The sequence below is a fragment of the Arvicola amphibius genome, chromosome 9, assembly GCF_903992535.2.
Source record: "Arvicola amphibius chromosome 9, mArvAmp1.2, whole genome shotgun sequence".
Lineage (NCBI taxonomy): Eukaryota > Metazoa > Chordata > Mammalia > Rodentia > Cricetidae > Arvicola > Arvicola amphibius.
In genome coordinates this window covers 80,228,036-80,253,641 of record NC_052055.2, presented here as the reverse complement: position 1 = coordinate 80,253,641, position 25,606 = coordinate 80,228,036, and the positions used below count along the sequence as shown (strand labels likewise).

The 25,606-nt window shown below is 37.7% G+C and overlaps 1 protein-coding gene across 40 annotated transcripts in view; it reads left to right on the top strand.

Annotated features, from left to right (window-relative positions):
* Positions 1–25,606, top strand: part of Rims1 (regulating synaptic membrane exocytosis 1) — a 473,179-nt gene that overhangs the window by 413,519 nt on the left and 34,054 nt on the right. For 24 of the 40 annotated variants that reach the window (XM_042055795.1, XM_038344177.1, XM_038344176.1 and 21 more), the window contains one exon: positions 301–536. The exons of 11 other annotated variants lie outside the window; for them this stretch is intronic. In XM_042055795.1, coding sequence (XP_041911729.1) covers positions 301–536 — 236 coding nt within the window. The remainder of the gene's footprint in view (positions 1–300; positions 537–25,606) is intronic. 5 more of the 40 variants (XM_038344202.1, XM_038344195.1, XM_038344185.1 and 2 more) reach the window with 1 other exon arrangement.

Sequence of the window (25,606 nt, the reverse complement as noted above, 5' to 3'; positions counted from 1 at the left end):
CTGTACCTTCCAGATCCAGAGCATCTGATGCCCTCTTCTGACTCCCATGAGCTCTTGGTGAACACACAGGTCTTCTCTAGCCCTCACACATGCACATAAAAGGAATATTTTAAGAAAGAAAAATGATGTAATCTTAAAACTGACATAGTAGGGCTACCACTCAGCTGGCTCTTTCACCTGAAAATTAAAAAAAAAAAAAGATGTATCTGGATTACTTCAAAAAATAGCTTAGTTTTATAGCTTCAGTTATGCTGACCTGTAATTTATGGATGCATATATGTTTTTACTTTGTAAATATAGTTCATTTACCCCCAAAATGCAAGGCAGACGGATGGGGACTTCAGGAAGAGCCATCATCAAGAGCACCAGTGTAAGTGGAGAGATGTACACCCTGGAGCATAACGATGGCAGCCAGTCCGACACTGCCGTGGGGACCGTTGGAGCAGGCGGAAAGAAGAGGAGATCCAGCCTGAGTGCCAAAGTGGTAGCCATCGTCTCTCGAAGAAGCAGAAGCACATCGCAGCTCAGCCAGACGGGTGAGTACCGTGCTCTCCACCTCGCACATGGGCGTTGTGCTGGAGATGCCCGGGTTGCGGTCTTCATGCCAGGACTTGAGACAGGATCATGCATGCATTCAGTGTTCTCTTTTCTGTGTCTGAAAAATCTGCTAAATGCATGGTCTTAATTTTTTCTTCTGTGCAGCTCCCTGAAGAAGGTATTGTTTGTTAGCCTGTAAAGTGATCAATTATTTTCCTTTAAGTGAAAAAAATACTAAAAGCCATGTTTGCAAATATACAAGGAAATGCAAAGAAGTGTTTGACATCTAAATTGGTTCTTGTACAAGAAAAGCAACACAATTCTTTGTTTCAAAGTGTTCCATAATGCACTTGTGTGCCTTTGAGGCCATGGATGCCTGTAAATTTTTTTTGTGGAAAAGGTCAGTTGTGCAACTTGAAGGATAGTCTTCAAGGTTCTGTGAGGATACAATTGAGCTCTGTTTGTTACACTCTCAATGCAAGTAGAAACCCAGAGGCAGTATTTCAGAAAAATGGGTCAGTGGATCCATGAAAGGATGTTTGAATATAAATGTATGTTTCCAGCATTTTCTATTATTGGAAATCTTAAAAGAGTTGTATCCTGAGGGTTTGCTTGTATGTGCACACACCCAAACAAGGGGCATTGATGACTTTTTCATTTCAAAATACAAGAAAGCATGGCTTAAGATTTCACCTTTGATTTTTGCATATTACATAAACCATTACTACGCTAACTCAATATTAAGTCAAAGCAATGGTAAGAGAAATTGTGAAACAATTTAACATGACAGCCTTTTTTCTCCTTCTGTAATTGTAATTGTTGCTCGCATTTTTCCTCAATAACAATAACCTGTGGTCACAATATTTACTTGCATAAGAAGTTTTCCATGAAAATTTAAAGCTCCTTTGGCATTCTAGAATAGGTATGTTAAACAGCATGTTGTTGGATTATGTTGACAAATAAATTGGAAGACTTTTTCAGCCATTTAAGCATTGAAAACATTGAACTAGTGCATGCAACTTATGGGTAGAAGGTCTGAAACTCCCAAGAACATAAAGAACCAGATTGATTAGCATCCTGGTGGACTAAGTTGCTCTTCTCTGTGTTGTTAAGAATGATCACTTGTCTTCCTTGGTGTTTGATGTCTTAAGAGGAGCAGAGCAAGCAACAGCTCCTCTATGTGTTATTTTCTAGCACCTTCTTTATGGTAGTGTTTCCTCCTTCCTCTGTGTCCTTAGGCTTTGTAGGGTAAGGTGCAGAGAAAGGCTTGACTTTGATTATCAGACTTCACACTCAGGCTGAGGGGATCGAATGATATAAAAGTTCTTGCAGCCAAAGTCTGATGGCTTGAGTTCCTTCCCCAGTATGCACATGGTGGAAGGATAAGACCAACCCTTCGGTTTGTTCTATGACCTCTACTTGCATGCCCTGGCATGTGTGCATCTATGTGAATGTGCACATACACACAGGAATACACAAAAATAAGTACGATTTTTGAGGCAGAGTGTCTCTACGTCGCCATGGATGTCCTGGAACTTGCTATATAGAGATCTATATAGTGGATCTAGAGCCATGTGGCTCTACTTCCCAAGTGCTGGGATGAAAGGCATGCACCACCCACCTAGCTACTAGTTTGGTTTTTTTTTTTTTAAGAAAAATGTTATCACTTGGATTAAGTGGAGGTGTTATTTAATGCCATATAAAAAACCTGTATTTCCTATGTGAAATGCTACATGTTGGAAATATTCTCTCTCTCTCTCTCTTTCTCTCTCTCTCTCTCTCTCTCTCTCTCTCTCTCTCTCTCTCTCTCTCTCTCTCTCTCTCTCTCACTTTCCCCTGACCCTCTCTTTACTAACCTGTGCCCCTGCTCCTCCTTGTCTCTATGTTGCTCTCCCTCCTCCCTCTAGTTACCTCCTTCACTAGCTGAAAATTATTTTCTTAAATTTCCATAGAACCTATTAAAATGCATCTTCTTAGGTACTACGTTTAAATAATATAGAAACACTTGCTTTTCTAGTTTAAGTTGATTCTAACTGTGGACATGTATTGACTTCCACATATGTCCTACCTTACAAGAAACACTTACTATTAATAACTTCTATATATAGTACACTGCTTTAAGAAATTTGGTTGCAATAAATAGGTGCAAAAAGCATATTTGATTATGAAGACAAGATGGCAAACATCTCTGCCTCGATGCCTTCCTTACTCAGACATTTGCTCCAATCACCAGCAGTGCATTGGACTGGGCATCCTCCTCTGCAATTCTTAGATGTAAAATGTCATGATTTTCTTAAAGAGGATTACGTGAATTAATAAATATGTCAACTCTTTAATTGTGCTAATAGTGTGCCCTTAGTCCCATCTGATTTTACTGAAACAAATGGCAAATGTTGGGAATACTGCTGCCTTTCCTCTGACCTCGGACGAAGCCTATTTTCCTTCTTTTCCTGTCCTGGGCTCATGGTTTCTTCTCTCTCAGTAAAGATATTTTGTCACTCATATTTTAATTTACTGAAATTTTCAGCAATTTCTTTATTTATGGTTTCATGTTCTATGATCACCATTTGATTTATGCTTCTGGGTTCTTCCTTGCCCAATAATTACTGCTTTCTTTTAATTTCCCCTTTGTACCAGCTGGGATATCCACATCTCTCAAGTTTTAGCCCACCCTTTGTGGAATATGGCAACTTTTGTAGTTAAAATCTTGTAGAATACTTTTGTCTTTTTAAGGTTTCTTCTAGACACTTTTCTAGGACTTTTATTCCCCATTCCTTACCTAGCATGCATCAAGTCTAGTGTTACTGACTTGAATTTTTCTAGAAAGTGAAGCCATTAATATTTGACTAGACATGGATTTCAGAGAGACTTCATATAAAATTGTCATAGATGCTTTTGTAATGGTGTCAGCTGATTGATGGTTGTAAGGAGACAATGCATATTACTAATACACGGAAACAGCCTAGAACTTGTATTCAATACAAATGTCTAATTGTGTTTACCATAGAAATCAGACTTGGTTTAGGACCTCTTGCAGAGAACCTGGATTGCCCTTGGCTCACCTGTTCTGCCACAGATGGCAGACAGTGTGGGAAATGAGAAGCATTCAGAAATGGACTTTAGATGGGGCATCTGGATTTATTGATTTAAGTGCATGACTTACTAGTTTTGTTTCTACAGCATCAAGTATACACATAAGAGTATTTTGAATCTTTGTTAAAAATTATGTAAAATTACTTTTAAAAATCAAAGAGTACAGAAAATGTATATAGTATGCAATTCATTGAAATATTATACATTAATTTGCAACTTACATTTAGTAATTTTAATACATATTTGTTTAAATTTATCTGTGTAAATAAAAAGATTTATTTTTATGTAATTAACAATGTATAAACTTTAATTACATAAGTACTTATTTGTTAGAACATTTTAATTTTTTTTTTTTTTTTTTTTTTTTTTTTTTTTTTTTGGTTTTTCGAGACAGGGTTTCTCTGTGGCTTTGGAGCCTGTCCTGGAACTAGCTCTTGTAGACCAGGCTGGTCTCGAACTCACAGAGATCCGCCTGCCTCTGCCTCCCGAGTGCTGGGATTAAAGGCGTGCGCCATATTGGATATATATATTAAGATTTTAAAATAATCCCTACAGCATTATCCAATATTAAGGTAGAAATAAGCTTTAAGAGCACAGTAGTTTTTTTTAATTAAGCAAATATAATAGTGTATAAACAAGGAAAATTACAAATAGTGAATTTAAGTACCAGTAATGCTTAATGCCTTCAACTAATCAAATGTAGCTAAAAACAAATTTTCAAAGAATTTTTTAAAAGGAATTAATATGATCAGGATAAAGCTCTTGGTTCAACCTTATCTAAATTTGAATGAAGTGTGTAATGAAATGGAAAAAAAACCAGATTTTTTTAAAAGTTTGTTTCCTTGCACCTGTAGTGTCTCTTCTGTCACTTATGCAGGAAGACATTACTTAGAGCAGTCCACAGATCTGTGAAGATTCATACTTGCACTGTTGGAAGTATATTAATGAATCTCGTGAGGATTCCAGTTGTTGGGGACAGGGGAGATGGCTTGGTCAGTTGTTCTCTGTAGAAGCATGGGGGCCACATGAAAAGCCATGCATAAGCACGAGTACTTGTACTCCCAACAAGGGATCAGGGGACATATTGCAGGTCAGCCTAGTCCAGGTCACATGAGAGTATGGGAAAATAATCCCTATGGTAACTAAAACTTAAAAAAAAAAAAACTCTTTTATTCTAATAAGACACTTCTTTTCAAGAAAAAAAAATGTTAGGTTGTGGGTCAAATAAGAATCGTACTAAGTGTATGATTTATGAGCAAGGTATTATTTGGTATTCTAATGTCAGGTGTAACGGTTATTAAATAACACATATACAAAAAACATTCTATAGACTGGGCAGGTTATGTTTAAGAATGCATATGTACATAGTGAACATTTATGTATGTAATGACAATTAATAAAAAAGAGACTACGACAAGGACGGGCTCTGTGTGAGCCTTGTCAGTTTGGTTGCTCACCTTCCTGGACCTGGAGGGAGTTGGGAGGACCTTGGACTCAACATAGTGTAGAGAACCCTGATGGCTCTTTGGCCTAGAGAGGGAGGGAGTGGGGGTATGGGTGGAGGGGAGGGGAGGGAAGGGGGAGGAGAAGGGGAGGAGATGGCAATTTTTAATAAAAAATAAATAAACTGGAAAAAAGTGTTAAAAAAAAGAGACCATAAATATAAAAGAAATCAAGGATAGTTATATGGAAGATTTTAGAGGTGAGAAAGAGAAAGATGAAGTGATGTAATTATTTTATAATCTCAAAAATAAAAAGAATAGTGAGAAAGGGAGAATGAGTAAATAATAAACGCACAGAGAAATATCCTGCTCAGAAGGAAGTCATACAGATGCCACACACGTGACTTGGGTGTGTAGATGAGGAAGTACTCAGTGCTGCCAGCCATAATGTCCGGCTTCATGCCTATGTGCTGTCAAAGAAAATGAGAAGGCACACCAGCAAGGCTGAAAGGACCCAGGATGGATAAATGATTGTTCCAGTGCTCAGTAAAATGACCGTCTGTTTTGCCGTTCACAGCTGAGAGGTCCTCCTTAAATTACCATTTGTCTGTATTCTAAGAGGATTCTGTTCTTTGTGAGTTGGTGTGGAAATACTGCAGGGCTTGATCATTATGCTATGATTTCCACACACCCAGGAGTCAATGCCAAGGTACAAATGACAATGGATTAAAAATCATCTCTGTTTTTTTTTATGACAATTTTAATGTTCTACTTCAACAGACTTTTTCCTCATCTTGAAATCATTCCTTTAGGAATTCAAGACTCTCTAACTGTCCACGACCACCATCATCTCAATACTTTGAAGTGTCTCTCCTCCTTTGAATTCTTACCGTGAGATTTCTAGCATTACTTCCAACTTACGAAAAACCCAGCATCTGAGGCCTAATTCTGTGAACAAAATAAAACACATATATTGGAAAAAAAATGTTCCAGACACACATAGGCAAAAGATTTCTAGTAACTTGAAAATGCCCTGTACTCATTCCTAAGGAGAAGAATATGATCCTAGACAAACCTTATGGTTATATATTTCCCACATTTTATATTACAAAAAGGCCCTTAGCTCAGGGTCTCTGTCACCGAGGGTTTAATTGGTGGTGTCACTCCACAGTAGAATGTTTATCAAGCATGCAGAAATTCCTACCCTCAAAGTCCAGTACCTCTTCACACTAAAACTTGCTTCCAAGATGTACTAGGAAAAGACTCAAGGCCCGGCTTTAAAAGCCACATAACAGACTTGTTTACCAATTGGTGATATTTTTAAGTAGCAATGAGGAAGAAAGACAGCTGCATTTGTGGAAGTTGATGGGGAAGCTGGTACAGAAAGCCCGCGAGGAGCAGCCTGTGTGAATGATCTCGGGTAGAGACTAATGGAGAGAATGTGAGATTGGGTTTTAGTGGGCTAGTCACCTTGAAATTAGGAAAAAATGAACCCACTCATGAGAAAAATTGGGCTCACCGGAATACAAGATGCCATCCACAGCCAATGCCATGTGTTGAAAAGAGTTGACAATATAGGAAATAGAATAAGGAGCTTCGGGATCTGGAAAATGAATGAATCATGACGAGTTAGTTACAAGGAAGGTATGAGCTTAAAGAAAAGCTTGGCAGTCCTACAGGATTCTGAAAGTGGCTAGAGGCTTAGTGGGTACCTTACAATTTAGGGCCTGAGCTCTTTGTCCTGACTTCATTTTAGAGGAACAAATGAGGGTAAGGATAGAGGGTACCACTAGTGGCGTGCAGGCTTTATCACAAATGGAAAATTTGTCTTTCTTGTCTACTTGAATGTAAAGGCCCAGCCTTGAGAGATTCGTATGTACCGTGGTAGAGGCATGTGGATTAGAAATGTTAGGCACAAATAACAGAGACACAAAGTAGAGTCATGAGGGCAACCTAGTGAATATTGAATCTGCCCTTGTTTATTTAAATACCCTAATCCTAAGAGAAGGGGGAATGCAAAAGACTTCTTTGCCAAGATTCAATGAACAAAGTAATCACCTTTTCAAATACCCAAAACCACCAAGTTAACTACACCCTGGGTCAAACCTCTGGTCAGTAACCTTGAAGGAGCAAGAATAGGCCTGAATTCTCTGACCTTTGGTCAAGGTGGAATGAATCCACATCCTCTCTAACCATCATCTCACGTCCACTTTCACTCTAGAATCAGAATGAGGATCTTGTAGGGATGAAGGAGATACGATAGGAGATGGTCCAAGTGGGAAGAGTCCAAAATTACGGGGCTAGAGTGTCATGGGCATCTCCATCATCTCTGAAGGTTGTGCATCCAGATGAGTTCAGGGATAGAGCAGTGAACAATAGTGATTTTAATGAATGATTGGCCAGTCCTCCTTTCTTCAATTTATCACTACTTACTAGGAAGTTTTTAATTTACTACTCTTTGTAACTGAGGAAGATATCTCCCTCTCTCTTCCTTTCTACTCCTCTCATATGTATTGGTGTCTTTCAGATTGAGATTTAGAGAAAACGGAATGTCTTTTCAGGATAAATTGTATATATATATATATATATATATATATATATATATATATATATATATAGCCTCTCAATGGAGAGAAGGAAAGATAAAATCCACTAAATAAAACAATAAAGAAATAGTCTAAATTCCAGAAAATGGAAACAGATAAAGAAGCATTGCAGCAGTAATGTCAAAAGCTAATGGAGCTTGAGTCAGCGATGCCTTTGATTTAGTCAGTGCTCACAGGATAAAGCAAATGGAGACAGAGGAGATGGTAGAGTGTTGGAAGAAATTAAATGCAAATCGCACGTGTTGCTGAACCACACTGGAGTTCTTCTGAGCCAGAATAATGCAAATCACCTGAATAATAAATTCAAAACAAGACAGACAGTAAAACAACTTTACCAGAGATGACCGCCACCCTTCCCAACAGGCAGCCAGTTCACAGTACTGTCCATTTGGTTTTCATTCTGTGATTTTGGAGATAGGGTCTCACTGTAGAGTACATTGACTTATAAGTCACTACAGAGCCACAGTTGGCCTCAAACTCAAGGCATTCCTCCTGACTCACCCTCCTTAGTGCTGGTATTACAAATGTGAACCTAGGTCCTCAAAGCACATACATACTAGGCAAGTATTCCACCTCTGAGCTACATCTCAAGCTTTCTGCTGCTGCTGTAGTTTTATTTGCCTGTCTTTTGCCCTCCCCACCACCAGCATCCACAGTGTCATTGCTGTGATTTATTAAAGAACATTCCAAGATTCCTGAGGTCATGTTAGTGTATTCTTATGGCTAAGCAATAAAGCATGATGGGTCTAGATGATGAAGCTTAAGGTGATGTTTTTAAAGAAGTTATGGGCATAGACCCTAGGTGTTTGAGCATGCTAAGTGGATTTTCTATCATTCTACACTCCCAACTTGAGGTTTAGACTCTTGAACTTACTTTGCAAGTCCATCTGTTTGGGGTTGTTATTTACTATTTAGTTTGACTCTTAGTAGCCTCACTATTTTTTCTTACTGGAGAAAGTCAGTGTTCTTCCCTTGGCCGCCTACTTTTCAATGAGCAAATCTTCATTCATATCTTCAATATGACTTTGAGAAACTTTATATTTCTTTTTGCTAATTTACCTCTGTGAAACAAATAATCATTTCACTGTAATCCAACGAATGAAACATTCCAGGAGGTCCAATGATGGAGTAGAACAGTAAGCCCTGTTCAGTATTGTACAAGAATATTTTCAGTTAAAAATAGTATTTTAGGGAGTTCTCTATAGATTTATGGGTATTTGATTTCAAAATTGGTTAATCAGACTTTCTCATTTCCCATAGCATGGGGCAACCACTCAAGATGAAATTGTAAGTAGGAAGTAACACAATTGCATGTGTTCTACCCACTGGAAATATAATTCACACCCCACAAAACTGTGCTTGAATTAGTTGATATCCGCAAGAGGTCAGGGATCATTTTAAGAGTCTCACTGTCCCTAGATGGAAATTATGTTTAGAAAATGTTGAGAATATTAGATCCCCTTCTACTAATCTTTATTCAGTTTTCTTCCCTAGGGGAGTAGAAAGCAAATCTTAAAGTAAGTTGTGTGAACTCCTGCCAAGTCACACTTTCCTTACCTCAGGGAAATAAAATGCTCCGCACCAGACTCAGTTCTCGAAGCATCCCAGGCTAACACACCCTCTCTGTCTTAAGTGCAGTCCTGATTTGTGATGATGCTCTGTCTTTATTTTTACCAAAGTAAGTTTATAAGTGCTGGCAAGAAAGGCTAAAATAGGCTCTGGGGGCTTTAAAGGAAAAAAAAATCTTCTTGAATCCAGTTATTATTTACAGAAGAGGCCGAAAGCACTTACAAAATAAAGTTTAAAAAAAAATAAACAGAAACTGGAAGCTACTGCGGATGAAAAATCTCACTTAAATTTAAATTCTTCAAACGTGCCTCATTTGTTTGATTCATGTAACTGCACAAGGCAAACATTCTAAGGAACATACTGTTTTGTGTGCTTTGTTTCCTGAACGTGGAATAATGGTGCCAGAAACACATCTCCAGTCTGCAAAACCATCAAATGAATGTAAGCACGGGTTCCTTTATTTACTGTTGCTGTCTGGCTCGGGAATTCACTACTGTTAATAGAGGTTCAATTCTGCTCTAGTAACTCATCTTCAGAGGAGATGTCCTAATAAGGAGTAGTAATTTCAAACACACTCCCACTGTTCTATTTTTGTTCTTTTCCTTGCCCTCAACTATAAATTTTGAGTTTGGCTAAGATGTAGATAGAGTTTTAGATTGGCTTGAGAGAGTGAAAAGAAACTGATTAGACTAGGATTGATTTCCATAGTGAACTCACTCCTGAGGAGTCTGAGGGTGAAAGAAAATTTATGAGGTGCTTTTAATGAACAATACTCAGAAATCAACCAGTTGTCTGTGGTGGCAATCATTTTCAGCAGGTAACTCTTTAACATGAGGTCAGCCTCAAACTGGACATGATCCTTTGTGCAGCTGAAGAGAGACTGAGAAATTTGTGTGTCATATTTAACTAGATGAACAATTTTACAATATCTAAGTTGATTATCAATATTATTGCATATGCATTGAAAAGCATGATCTTAAAGACAGTTTTATCTATTTATTAATGTTTACATCTTAAACACAGAATAGCAGAGTGAAGATATATAGAATATTACTACTAATTAAGTATTTTTGGTATGAATATATGTTGCTAGTCCATGTTTTTATGAGTTGGTGTGAAAATTGATAAAATCATCAACAGTAACGAAGGTTTATTGAGTATTCACTACATCTGCGTTTGTTTTTAATTGCTCCACTTTTATTAATTTATCTCATCTCAAAACAAGGCCCTAAATCCTTTGTAAGTATGATTACCATCTTGCAGGACCCAGGGCCTTGTCCAAGGCCACGGATCCCTAGAGATGCAGGTAAAGTTAGCCACTTCACCAGACTCCTTTTGAGTGTTTCTGCTCACTACAAAACTTGTAAAGCTCTCTTCCGAACAACTGTAGACTAACTGCGCTCAATTTTGTCCCTTTATCTTGTGGTTCTTTGCTTTAAAAACACAGGTTGTTTAAGATTACTTAGGGCACCATGCTTTGGGGATGAGTTGGACAAGTCCATGACAGATTGGGGACTTAGAATAAAGCCTGGTATCTGAGAGCTGGTAGGAGGGAGGCAAAAGGGCTAAAAGGCAATGATGAAAGGAAAAGCTCATGGTGCTTACTGGGAACAAGCCATGTTTATAAATCCTGATTGTGTGGAAATTTAGTGATTTCTTGGACAAGTTTTTAGGGCTATTTAAGGACCACCTGCATGTGGGGAAAAAAACCGACATCATTAAAGTTGTTTTACTAAGTTTAATATGTATGGAGAGAAGGATCTAGGAGAAGCAAAGAAAAAAAAAACTCTTTCAAGGATAGTTTTTCAATGGTTAAATTGAATAAATGCTTTCTATTTCAGGAAGCTGGAATGAGAATTAAATGAAAAGGTTTGTTTACAAATGAGCAAGGTGCCTGACACACAAGTACCTAATGGTGATGATGACATCACCATCTCAGGATCCAAATAAAAGAGCAATAAGTGAGAACATGTTAGGGTCTGTGGCCTCTGGGAGTCCTTCAGGAAAGGTGACTTTGTTTATTGGGGTGTGGTACCAATTTCAGATCTAATATTTGAGTGTTTTTCTTTTTCAAACCAAGTATTTTAAAGTTCTTTCAGTCCAGTTCACTTTTGAGATCTAGTTAAATGTGAAGCCTAGCCTCAGCCTGTAGTCCTTGCTTGTCTATGGTACCCATTACACATACTGGATGAAACACATGGACTCCTTGAAGTCTTGTGTGTGTCATTTAGGATAATCTGCAAGAGAGTGATCTAGGCTATCTCTTTACTGACCCTCTCTGCTGTTTCCCCCCAAATGTACTGTATTAGGTCACATTGCAGCACACAGGTTTAGAAATTTTTTGTGTGTCCATGAGGTAAGCACAAGTTTATGTTTTTAATGATTGGTAGCAATTATAATACTTCATGACACATGAAAATTTTATGAAAATCTTTTTTGGTGTCTCGAAAGAAAGCTTTACTGATAAACAGCCATGTTCTCATTTACATGAGAATGTTAGCTGCTTTCATGATCCATACAGACTGTGTGGCTCACAAAAACCAAACATACTTAGCACATGGTCTTTTCATAAAGTTCCATAGCCTGACTCTTCACTAAGAGCTGAGTACCTAGAAGTAGGAAACCCGAGTGAGCAGTGATCATTTCTGTCTTTTTCTCCATTCTTCACAATCATGAACAAAATCCCCCAACTTCCATGATGTCTTTTAAAAAAAATACTTGTCTAATACTTTTTTGATTCATACTGTGTTTATTGATACCATCTCTTGATTAGTTATAGTGATTCTACAGAATGATGGCTACCCTAATTGAGGACCTTCAGGCCTTCACCTTTGACTCATACGGTTCACTGAAAAGTCAATAAATTTAAAATTATTAGACTAAATTTTGACTTAGGATATTTTCACATTTTTTTATAAAACTTTGTTTGTTTGTTTGTTTGTTTGTTTGTTTGTTTGAGATAAGGTTTCTCTGTGAAACAGCCTTAGCTGTCCTAGACCTTCCTTTGTAGACTATACTGTCCTTGAACTCACAGAGATATGCCTACTTCTATCTCCTGATTGCTGGTATTAAAGGCATGCACCACCACCACTCAGCCTTGTGGCACACACCCTTAATCCCAGGACCCAGGAGGCAGAGGCAGTCAGATCTCTGTGAGTTCAGGGGCAGCCTGGTCTACAAGAGCTAGCTACAGGACAGGCTCCAAAGCTACAGAGAAACCCTGTCTTGAAAAACAAAAATAATAGATAGATAGATAGATAGATAGATAGATAGATAGATAGATAGATAGATAGATAGGTAGGTAGGTAGGTAGGTTGGTAGGTAGGTAGATAGATAGATAGATAGATAGATAGATAGATAGATAGATAGATAGATAGATGATAGATAGATAGACAGACACATAGATAAATAAAAAATAAAACTTTTTTATACATTATATTTTGATGTTTTATCCTCCAACCTTTCTACCTACACAACTTTGGTGTTTAATCGTTCTCTTTCTGTAAAACAAAGCAAATAGAACAACAAACAATAATAAGAAATATACACAAAAAACCCACAAAAACAGAAATCAAAACAAAGAAGCAAAAGATCAACTAGACAAAAAAAATCCCAAATAAACCAAAATAGACAGAAAGTCTATAAGAATACAATTTTGTTTTGTGTTGCCATCTATTGCCTGACATAGAGCCTGCCTTGAGATGTGGTTAAAATACCCAATAAAATTCCGTTGGAGAAAACTTATTTTCCCTCTGTCAGAAGATATCACTTGTACATGGGTTCTGGGTTAGGGGATCAGAGCCACCAAGCATTTCTTCGAGTCAGCTCTGGGACCCTGTGTAGCTTGGATGTATGCAGACATCTCATGCATGCTGCCACAGTCTCTGTGAGTTCATTTGAGTGTCAGTTCCGCTGTGTCTGGAAGACACCATTGCCTTGCTGTCATTCATCACTTGTGGCTCTTAGCTCTTTCCTTCTCCTCTTCCACATAGCTTCTTGAGATCTGAGAGGAGAGATTTGTTGAAGACATCCTCTTTCGGTCTCTGAACATTTTCCATCTATGGGTCAATGGATTAGTCCCCTTCTACTGTAAGATGACATGTCTTTGATGGGGGCTGAGAAAGGCAAGTCTAGTTGGGGATTTCTTCTCCCTATTATCTGGTAACTGCATTTATATTCCTTCCATATATATTTGTAGTATTAGGTTTTGGTATGATTTTTCAATTGTCATTTAATGTTAGTAGTCCCTTCCCATATACTTTCCATACCCTTTTCTTCCACCCCCTCCCTAGCTAATCCTCCTATTCTAATTTCCCCTTTGTCTTTCCTTAACAATGTGTTCTAGTTCCTCTCTCTTGAGAAATCCTCTCCTCCCCCTAATCCCTTACTAGATCCCTAACCTCTGTGGTGATTCAAACTGTAACACACCTAGCAAAGGCTTAAAAGCTAACATGCAGAAATAACGATATATAAACATGTAGTATTTGTCTTTTGTAATCTAGGTTATCTCACTCAGGATGTTTTTTTTTTTTTCTTGCTCCATCCATTAACCTGCAAATTTTATAAGTTTATTTCTCTTGACAGCTGAATAATATCCCAATGTATAAAATATACCATATTTTATTATTCATTCATCACTTCATGAACATCTAAACTGTTTCTAATTTCTGGTATGATCAATGGAGCAATGAGCACAGATGAGCAAGTGTTTCTGTCTTAGGACTTAGAGTCCTTTGGGTATAGATTCAAGATTGGTTGAGCTGGATCTTGAGGCAGATTGATTCTCAGCTTCCTAAGGAAGTGCCACACTGCTTTCCACAGTGGCTGTGTAGCTTGCACTCCCACAAGGAATGACTAAGTGTCCTCTTTCCCTATATCCTCACCAGTGTACACTGTTATTTTTCTTCTCTTAGCCATTAAACACATCTTCAACCAATGAGCACAGCAAACCAGAAAGGCCACTTTTTCTTTTACCTCTGCAAAGGATTCTTATTTTTTTCTCATCTTTCACATATGTAGTTCATTTCTTCAGTGTATCAGCCAAATTTCTCTTCCTCAGATTCAGAAATCACTCCTTAAAAGCTTCCTTTTTTACATCCACATAGTCTTTTCTCTGGAAAAAGGTCTGAAATTATCTCAGTTTTCACTGTCTGTCTCTTGGTTCTAGCCTTTTCCAAATTTCCATTTCCGGTGTGAGTCATTTTTCAAATTTTCTCTAAGACAGTATCTTTTCAGTATTCATGCGATGTTGGTTTTTGCCTATCGATATCTGTAGAGGTCTTATCAGAAAATGAATGTTCAAGTTATCCAAGAGCCTTGAATTTGGATGCTTTTTTTTTCTTGCTTTTGAATAACGTGCAGTAAATATATGTCAGAAGTGTGTTCCTATCCGGTTCAGAAAAATCAACCTACACAATGGTTCAGTGTGTAAAAGAAGCACTTGTAGTGCAAGCCTGGTTGTCCGAGCTCAATGCTAAGAGTTTATGGTTTAATAAATGACTCTCATAGTTATCCCCTGACCTCCACATGTGCACCGTGGCACATGCTAACTGCACTCACACAGATATGTGCACAAACATGTGATAATATTTTCATTTAAAAAATAAAACCAGTCCCAGGTGATAATCACATCATTGTGTATAATGATGAGAAATACAACATATATATATATGTATATATATAGATATATATATATATTCTTCTAGTAAAGAGACAGATATATATATATATGAATTTTTTAATTTTTTAAAAATTTCTCTCTGTATGAATGTATAGGAGTGTGTGTGCAGGCGTATATTTCATGGCTTTTCTCCACATTCACTAAGGAAAAGTTTCTCAATCAAACTAGAACTCAGAAGTATAGCTAATCTTGCTAGACATCTTTCCTGAGGATCCCCCATGGCTGCCTTCCTAGTAGGAATTACAAGTGGATTGATCGCCATGCCAACCTGGCTGGTTTACTTGGGTTCTGGGAATCCAACTCTGGTTCTTCTATTTCTGTGGCAAGTTCTTTAGCCACAGAGCCATCCTCCTGGCTCCATTGCTGGGTAAAATTTAAGGCCAGTTTTCCTTCTGTGCTCAGTTGTGTTCATTAAAGGAAATGAATACCTTTAAGAATATTTTTAGGGCAGAATTTGTTAGCACATGCCTTTAATTCCAGCACTTAGAAGGCAAAAGCAGGCAGATCTCTGTGAGTTTAAAGCCTGCGTGGTCTATGTAGTGATTTCTAGGCTAGTCGTGGCTTTATAATGATATCCTGTCTCAAAAATACCCCAAAATTATTTTCAGTAATTAAAAGTGATTTGTCTATTTTTTTCTGAACCCCATTATCCCTTTCTTTCTCATTTTTTGTATACCACTTTAAAACTGGACAAAGCTCCAGAATTCCAGAAGAATCCACTGTTCATTCTATCATGTTACTCATAGCTACTAACACTTACACAAACAAAAGACAATAAAAAGCACCATCTTTTTTGAGGAAATGAAGATGTTTTTGCTGATCATAAAGATTTAACCTTTTAGGTAAATGTCAAAGTAACATTAGGAAGATTCTGAAGAAGTGTTTTTATTTATGAGAAACAATAATGATTTATAATATATTAATCTTCAAAATCTTGTAAACATTGCTTAATTTAATGGCAATATAATTAACCTCCTTAAAGTAATCAAGTTTCTAATACCCTTAAGAAAGTACTGTCAACCTTAACGACATAACAGTATTAGGTATGAAAACATGCCTAAGATGTAACTTTCATTGGGGTGAGGAGAGAGTAGAGATTTGGAATATGAATGAATAGAAGCTGTACTTTAATTGCTAATAAATTCAAATTTGAGGGATAACTTACACAAACAGTCCAGCACATTGTGATACTTATTGCAAAGTCATTTACATTGTGAAAATTTATTCTTAGGACCAAAAACTGTGACGTACACAATGACAGGCCTTAGTGAGACCTAACAGACTAGATTTTCTAGAACTAAAATGCAGTGAAAGAATTCAGCACTAAAATGCACAGCCTGGGAACCTTTGTCTACATATAATTAGCATATTTTTAATTTAATTTTTTAAAAAAAATCCAAGGTTCCTATTAAGTTACAAAAAATTAGATAACCAGTATTAAAAAGCTTTATAAGCTTATAGTAGTATTGAGACATTTGTTAATACCATACACATATATTAATTTAGAAATGTAAAAATACTAATTACCATCATATTTTAATGCATTTGCTCATTGGTAATTTGCACCTGAAAAAATAGATCTTTGATTGCCAGTCTTCACTGCAAAAGTGAAAATAGATGCAAAGCCTCCTGTGAAACAATATTCCGCCAAGGAAAGGATATTGATTAGAAATCTGCAGGAAAAAATTGAAGCCCAGAGACGATCAATACTTAGGTGACACCCCTTGCTGCTAACATTGACAGTTCCCATTTGCTGCTTCTACCTCAAGAAAGTCACTCAGGTAATTATTTAGTCTTTTATAAAATGAAAGTTGAAAAAAATCAAAAATAGTTATATAAAACTTCAGGAGGCTTATTTGTAGGCTGGTATAGGATACAGGTGTGGAACGGATTCTGTGATTCTCAGCAAGTCACTGAAGAAAAGGACCAGATGGCATCTTTATAGGAGTTTGAGAAGGCTGGTGTAAATAGTAAGATCAGAATAGGAACAACTTATTCTCAAGCTAAAACTTACCATAGTTCATGTCTCTGGCTTCTCTGATGCTTCATAACTACGTTGCCTTCTCAGGCAGCATTCTGGATCATCGTTTTCAAAACACACAGAAGCATTTTCATAAATCGTAATTATATTTCTGTGATTATAAAATTAGACGATATTTTAAAATACTGATTGTGCTGGCTGATTTCGTGTCAGCTTGACACAAGCTAGTCATTACAGGAGAGGAAGCTTAAATTGAGAAAATGCTCCCATAACCTAGGGCTGTAGGCAAGCCTGTGATACATTTTCTTAATTGATGATTAACGTAGGAATGACCAGCTCACTGGTTATAGAACTTCCCATGGGCTGATTGTCCTGGGTGCTATAAGACTAAGCAAGCCAGGAGTAGGAAGAGAGAAAGTGGCATTTCTCCGTGGCCTCTGCATCAGCTCCTGCCTCCAGGTTCCTGCCCTCTTTTGAATTCCTGCCTGGCCTTTCCCTGGTGAGGGATGCAATGCAGAATTGTAAACTGAAACAAACGCTTTCCTCCCCAATTTGCATTAGGTCGTGGTGGTGTATCACAGCAATAGAAACCCTAGCGAAGACACTTGGATCCAGATGTTCCTTCTCTTAATCTGCTGTGGACATTTTCTCTGTTGAGTTCCCAATGACTCTGATTTGTGTCATGTTGACGTAAATCCCGCCAGCACACCATGGCTTTGTGTTGCTTTAAATGCTCTGACCAGGATGAGAAAACAAATTTTTTTTCGTATTTGCTTCAGAAGTGTCATTGAAGGTAGATCTTGGCTTTTTCCAAATTTTAATTTACATATCATATTTTTTAAATATTTATGTGATGTCATAATTCAACATATGGATATAACATGTAATGATAGAATCGGGCTAAGTACAATTTTCATCTTCTTAAACCCATACACTATTTTAGTAGTGGGTGTCCTAATTGTTTTATGTGTATATGTGTGTTTTTAATAAGTGGGGCTTAAAACCAAGGCCTTTTGCATTCTCAGCACTGACTCAACCATTGAGGGGGACTCCAGCCCAAAGTTCTTTTTTCTGGCTCTTTATAAGACCTATGGGCTTTGTATTGACTTCATTGTACATTTGGTTAGTCATGTATGATTGTACTTTGAAACACTTTCCCATTGTCCCTCTAGCCATTCTCACTTCTCCCTTTTCTGAATTTAAGTCACCAGTGTGGTTCTTTCTGTTTCTCTAAGTCAACAATGGTGCCATAGTATGTCCCAGTTCATGGGTGCTTTTCCTTCTGTATCTTTATCCTAGTTCCATCTCTGTTGCTGTGAATGACCAGGTTCTACTGAAATTATTACTTTTAATCAAGTTTGCTTGTGACTTGAATGGGTATGCCTCTTTCCAAGAAGTGTCACAATGATTGAGCGCCATGGTCTCCCTTATGCCCATGCCACTGGGGACAGGCGTGCATCTCCCAGAGCCCTTTTGTCCTCATATCCAGGATGTCCTACATTCCCTGCTCCAGATAGCACAATTCAGCCCACATCTTTTTCTGCTCTCCAAATAAATGGCTTAGCAGTGCTCCCGAAAGTAGTGCCGTGTTTTTCTGTTCTTTTGTTCTGTTTTTATAGATATCGCTTATTACATACCTTTTAGCTGAGCGTTTGAGAAGAGCCTGTGCCCTTTAAAACTCAGCCTTGAGTTCTCTTTGTGGTACACAAGAGACAGAAAGCATTTCCTGTGCCCTGGAGTTGTTTACAAACTCATTTCCTAAACCACATAACAACCAACAAAGAACCACTCTCTTTTTATAGAACTTTATAGTTTATGTAAAAAAAAAAAAAAGCTTTCTGTGCGTGATCTTTCATGTGCATGATCTCTTAAGTGCAAAACGATGGAAAGACTTTAAAATAAGAGCCAAGTCCAATCTGGGGAAAGACTGGGGATGCATTATTGAGGATGGTCCCTGAGGCAATGCTTTTTAGAGTTAAATGTTGATGTTGTATATGTATAATATTGCTTCTCAGACTTTCTGTAAGAGTTAATGTGTTCTTAATGATTATTTTTCTTCCTATCCTGATTCTTGTGATGACTGCTCTTTCAAAGGAGCAGGGTTATTTTAGAGTTCACATCTATGTCATCTGCAGTTTTCTAAGCCTTCCCAGTGGTAAATTACATACCATTTCCTTTCCTTACTAGTTTTTAGTTACATCCTTTCTACCTTCCCAAATAATACTCATTTCTTCTTCTTCTTCTTCTTCTTCTTCTTCTTCTTCTTCTTCTTCTTCTTCTTCTTCTTCTTCTTCTTCTTCTCTCTCTCTCTCTCTCTCTCTCTCTCTCTCTCTCTCTCTCTCTCTCTCTCTCTCTCTCTCTCTCTCTCTCTCTCTCTGCCTCATCCTACTACTACTGCTACTACTAAATCTTAAATCATTTTCCCCAGCAGACATAAATGACTAACGCTGTGGCTCCAACACTTCACTGGCAGTAATTTGATGTAATATGCACGATTTATATCGTCCACTCCTCAGATATTTGAAGGACAGCTAAACACAGTTAATATTCAGCAGGGTTTGGTCACAAAATCCTATAATGTCAGCACTGGGAAAATGGAGGCAGAAGGACCAGAAACTAAAGCTTAAGGCCATCCTAGGCTACATAGTTCAATATTACTGGGCCAACCTGGGCTATATAAGATCTTCAAAAAGAGAAGAGAAGAGCATTTGCTGATTATTGTTTATTTGACCAGCCCATACTTTGTGAGCAGTTATTTAGTAAAAGATGGGGTATTACATTTAGCCCTCTCAACAATCCTATTAGCCTGCAACAAGACATCACAGCATAATACTGTGTTTCGCTTGGAATTTCAAGTAAGAAACAATGCTAGATATCGTCATTTCACCACAGTCATGGAACTAGAATTTGAGCCTTTTCCTCCAGACTCATTCATTCACCACTCTTTCATGGTCTGCATATATTTAAAGTGCTATCACAATAGTTGCAGGCGCAGTTACCTATAGAAATCCAGAATGTTTAGTGCCAGTGTTTAATATTTTATCATTTCCATGGAAGTTTATAAACGTGTAAAAATATACAATTGGCCATCTTTGTCTTACAAAGAGAAAATTAGAAAACTTGTCTACACAATTTTGGACCCCAAGTCTAAAGACTGAAACACACTGGTGTTTTTCTTCTTTAATTATATGGCTCACTTTGTCACTCCAGCTTGACTCACTGGGAAACTAAAATACAGCGATGTTAAGTAACCTGCTTGAGTTTTTGTAGTAAGACAGGAACTGGAACTTGAGCCCAGCTGTGCAGAAGACTGTTGAGCTGTGTGCTCAGAAGGCTGTGTCCTCAATGTCCAGGAAAAAGACAAGTCAGTCAGGGTCTGATCCTTTGTCTCCTGTGCCATCGACCACCCCAGTGTCTGGCTGGACCAGCTTAGCACATGCTTTTGAAAAATGGACATAGACTCAAACACAGCGTGATTTTGTTTCATACTCATTTAATACAGGTGAGTTTTTTGGGTACCAGTAAGTTTAGTTAAATGCTAGTAGGATTTCCTGCAGACATGAGATGATTTTTATAATTTAATTTTTCCTTTTATTAAAAATAGAAAATTGATTTTTTTTCTCCTGTAATAAATCCTGATGACAGTTACCCTTCCCTCTGTGCCTACCAGTTTCTCCTAACCTCATCTTCCATCTGTGCCCACTCTCTTTACCTCTTATTAGAAAACTAAGAGGCTTCTAAGGGAATATAATAATGTGATGTGGTATGATAAAAAATATGACACACTGGAATTGGACAAAACAAAAGGAAAAAAGATCGAGAAAATGCAAGAAATAAAGACCTACTTGTGGGCACAATCAGGAACCCAATAATAACACAAAACTGGAAGTCATAATACATATGCAAAGGACCTAACCTAGACGTGTGCAGGTTTCATGTGCACTGCTTCAGCTCTGTAAGTTTATATGTGCATTGATCATATTGATTTAGCAGACCTTATTTTCTTGCTGTCTTCCATTCCCTTCTGGCTCTTAGACCCTTTCTCCTTTCTATTCTAAAGGGTTCCCTGAGCTTCAGGGTGAAGGGGCATGGGTTTGATGGAGAATCCCATTTAGGACTAGATGTTTCAGGGTTTCTCCATCTCTGAAAAATATCTGGCTTGAGTGTATTTGTTTCCGTCTGCTGCAGAAGAAAGCTACTCTGACGATGGCAGGCTGATCTATGAGTACAGCAGAATGTCATATGAGTCATTCCTTTGCTTTGTTTTTGTATTGCTTGTTCTAAAACAGTAGTATTTGGTTTTACCGTAGGGCCCTGTGTTATCTAGGCTCAGGTTCTTGGTCACTCAAGCAGTGTTGGATATAGATTTTAACTTATGGAGTGGGCCTTGAGTAAAATCAGGTGTTGGTTGGTTACTCCCAAAAGTTTTCTGCCATTATTACCCTAGTATATCTTGCAATTACAGAACATTTTATATCAAAAGGTCCATGGCAACATGACTGTTTACATTTTTTCTTTGGTAGCTTGCAGAGTACCTTCCTGTACCAAAAGTGCTAGAACCTAGGGATAAAGGCTTTATGTAGGTAACAGCATGATTTCTCCGTGTTCGAGTAATTGTGTAGGTGTTGTCTTCAGCAAAGGGGTCCTCAGTTTGTAAAGAGCAATAGTCTGACTTGTTAGGGTATTCCCCTCCCTCAACCTCCATGTTTGATGCTCACTTTCCACTCCTCCTTCACCATCCATGACTGTCTATTTCCCTTTCCCAGGGAAATCTATCTACCATGCTCCAGCCCTTCACTCTATGTCTAACCTTTGTGGTTCTACAGAGTATAGCTTGGATATTATTGTAAGTTAATAACAACATGTAAGCAAATATATACATGGCTGTCTTTCTGGATCTGGGATACCTCACTCAGGATGACTTTTTATAGCCCTATCCATTTACCTGTGAATTTTATGATTTCTTTTCTTTCATGGCTGAGGTATCCAGGTATTCTGGATTTGTTTAGCTGTCGTGTGTGTGTGTGTGTGTGTGTGTGTGTGTGTGTGTGTGTGTGATTCCATATAAAGCTTAGTTTTTTTTAAGATCTGTGAAGAATTGTATTGGAATTTTAGTGAGGATTGCATCGAATCTGTAGGTTGCTCCCTTATGTAAATGTACCACATTTTCATTACCCATTCTTCTGCTGGGGCACATCTAGGTTGTTTCCACTTTTTGACTACTATAAATAGAGCAGCAATGAACATGAATGAGCAAGTCTTCTGTGGTAGAATGAAGCATCCTTTGGGCATATGTCCAAAAATAGTATATGGTAGACCAGGCTGGTCTCGATCTCAGATCTGCTCATATCTGTACCCCATTTTTAAAATGGATTGTTTTTTGGCATCTATGTTCATAAGGCAAATTAGTCTATAATTCTCCCTTGTTGGGTCTTTATGTTGTTTGGGTGTTAGGGTAACTGTGGCCTTGTAAAAATAAGTTGGACAATGTTGCTTCTCTTTTTATTTTGTGGAATGAATTCAGGAATATTGGCATTAACTCTTCTTTGAAAGTCTTCAAAAAATTTTTCACTAAAACTGTCTAGCCCTGGAGTTTTTGGTGGAAGAAATTTAATGACTACTTCTATTTCACTAGGGGTTATACGTCTGTTTAAATTGCTTATCTTATATTGATTTAACTTTGGTAAGTTGTATTCATCAAAAAATATACATTTCTTTCATATTTTCCAATTTGGTGGCATACAGGTTGTTAAAGTCTATTCTTGTGGTTCTCTGGATTTCCTCAGCATCTGTCATTATGTCCCCCTTTTCATTTCTGATTTTGTTGACTTGATTAGTTTCCCTCGTCTTTTAGTTAAGGGTTTGTCAATCTTACTGATTCTTCTCAAAGAACTCTTTGGTTCATTGATTCTTTGTATTTTTGTTTGTTTCTATTTTATTGACTGCAATTCTAAATTTCTTATTTCATGCTCTCTACTCATTTTGAGTGTGATTTATTCCTTCTGCTCTCAAGTTTTCAGGCATGCTGTTAAGGTCCTAGTTTGAGATCTCTCCAATTTTTATGTGTAGGCACTTAGTGCTATGAACTTGCCTCTGGGAATCATCTTCATTGTGGCCCACAAGTTTGGCTATGCTGTGCCACCATTTTTATTTAATTCTAAAAGGTCTTTAAATTCTTTTATTCTTAATTTGTCTTGACACATTTTCATTCAGTAGTGAGTTTTTAAGTTTCCATGAGTTTGAGGGTGGGAATTCATAAAGAAGAGATCAAATCTCAAGTTTTTCTTTTATCAAAGTGGTAAACAATATTCTGGACAACCTGACTTCCTCCTGCACAAGTAGCCACTTTTGTAAGAATAAGAATGTCCATTAACAGAAGAAAACAGCTTCCTGAGATAGATAGGAAACAGTTTGAAAGAGGAAGAGAAGGATGCAAATATTAATAACTTTTCAAACAAATAAGAGACTCTGCTGTTTGCTTTATGCTATCTGAACCATTTATAGTGAGACTACTGTTTCTATAGGAGAAAGTGGTATGGGTAAGGAAGCTTCATATAGGTTTCCACAATTATGTTGTTACAGTACTAATCAAGAGCAAGCTAGCTGTTTCAGAGTATCTTAGTTACGAGGTTCCTATTTCTGTGAAGAGATACCATGAGCATGGAAACTCTTATAAATGAAAACATTTAATTGGGGTGGCTTCCTGACTGTTTCAGAGGTTCAGTCCATATCATCATGGTGAAGAGCATGCTGACGTGTAGGCAGACATGGTACGAGAGAAATAGCTGAGAATCTTACATCTTACAGGCTACAGGAAGTCGACTCAGACACTGGGTGGTATCCTGAGCATAGGTAACCTCAGAGCCTTCCCTCACAGTGACATACTTCCTCCAACAAGGCCATACTAACTCCAACAAAACCATAAATCCTAATAGTGCCACTCCCTATTAGATTCTGGGGGCCAATAACATTCAAACTACCACACAGAGAGAATGGCAGAGTTCTAAGGTGAACACTGAGTGGGTTAAGGTAATTTTAACCACTGGCACCTAGCTGATATTCTCTTTATTCATTTATCAGAGTGAGTCAACATCTATTGCTGATAACGAGTTCTTTCTCTGTGCTTCACAGTTCAGGTAAATGGCATACTGTTGTTGTTGTTATTGTTGTTGTTGTTATGTTTTAGTTTGGGTTGGGTTGTTGAAAACAGGTTATCACATTGCCAGGACTGGACTTGCGCGTTGTATCATCTCTATGTATTCAAGGCTGGCCTTAAACTCTGGTCTCTATCCAGTGTTGTGTTACAGGCATGTACCATTATATAATTTTGGAAATTATATTAATTTTCAGTTGTGGAAGAGAATAGACAAAGAGAATAGACAGAATCAGAAGAGAATGAATAAATATATCTGATCTTAAACCTTATTACTGAAGAAGCATCTCTTGACCTGCCAATGTTTTATTAGGAGACCATCGAATCACATGGCTGCCTCTGCTGAGTGCTGGACATGAGAGCTAGAAAATATATTGCTGGTTTTTAGCCACTTTCCATTCTACACAAAGCAAGGAACAAGTATTAACTACTACTCTTTTACACTACACGGCCTTAAATAGTTCATTGTAATGCATCAATATTTGAGCATTTAAGTTATTTTGAATCTGAAAATAGTTGCATCAATATTATTATTACTGTAAGATGTTGGATTGTTAATATAATTGAGTGGCCTCTTTACCAGAAGTTCCAGTCCTTACAAACTCCAAAACCAATGCTGAAGTTTTCTCTTTATTCTTTCATTTACTGTTTTCCTGGTCTCTTCTAATTCTTGGTTGGAGCCTAGATTCCTCTTTTCCATACTGCACAGACTGCAGGAAACTGTATTTCTTGTATTTCTTTTTTTAAAGAAAATTTCATGATTGTTTTCTGCCTGCTATTCCCAAGTTGCAAAGACCTGGATGGGCACCCAGTAGAAGTGGGGAAAGCAGAGGGAAAGAGACAACTAGGGACTGCTATGGTTTAGAGCACACAGTCCTTGACTGTCTCTATTTCTCTTCCTTCTCATGGCTGCTATTCCATCGTCTTCCCTGATTGTCCTTTTCTACAGAGACATCAATTGTACGTCACTCTCATGGTTGTCCTGTTATCAACGTACTTAACCCTACAGCAGGCCAATGAGAAGCTCCCTTGTCCTTTCTCCCCTCACCAGATTGAGGTACAGAGCCACCCATCTGTCAATAGCAGAGCTTCCCCTCAGAGGCAGGCTGCTGATGGCCAGCACCTGCAGTGATTCCAGCTAGTAATGGGGCAGGACTCTCATGAAGGATAATCCTGTGTCAGCTCGTAAATTAGGGCTATCGTTAAATTTACCTTTGACACAATGCCAGATTTTAGTTTATCTCATGTCTTCTGTAGTTAAGATAATTACAATAAACACACACTACTTCTTTGACAGAAAACTAAACTGTGTTTATAATCTAACATCGAAATCTCTTAACATTTCATGGCTTAGAAACAATATCCTGACTTCAGGGTTTGTGCCTGAGAATGGGAGCGTTTTAACTATTTTGGTTTTATTCACTTGCTTCGGAAGCATTTTTATGTAATCTAAAAAAATGGATATATCAGCGTACATTTAGTGTCATTCACACTGTATCTGTGCGCACTTGAAATCTGTAGCCATTGTTAGACCTTGTAGGGGTG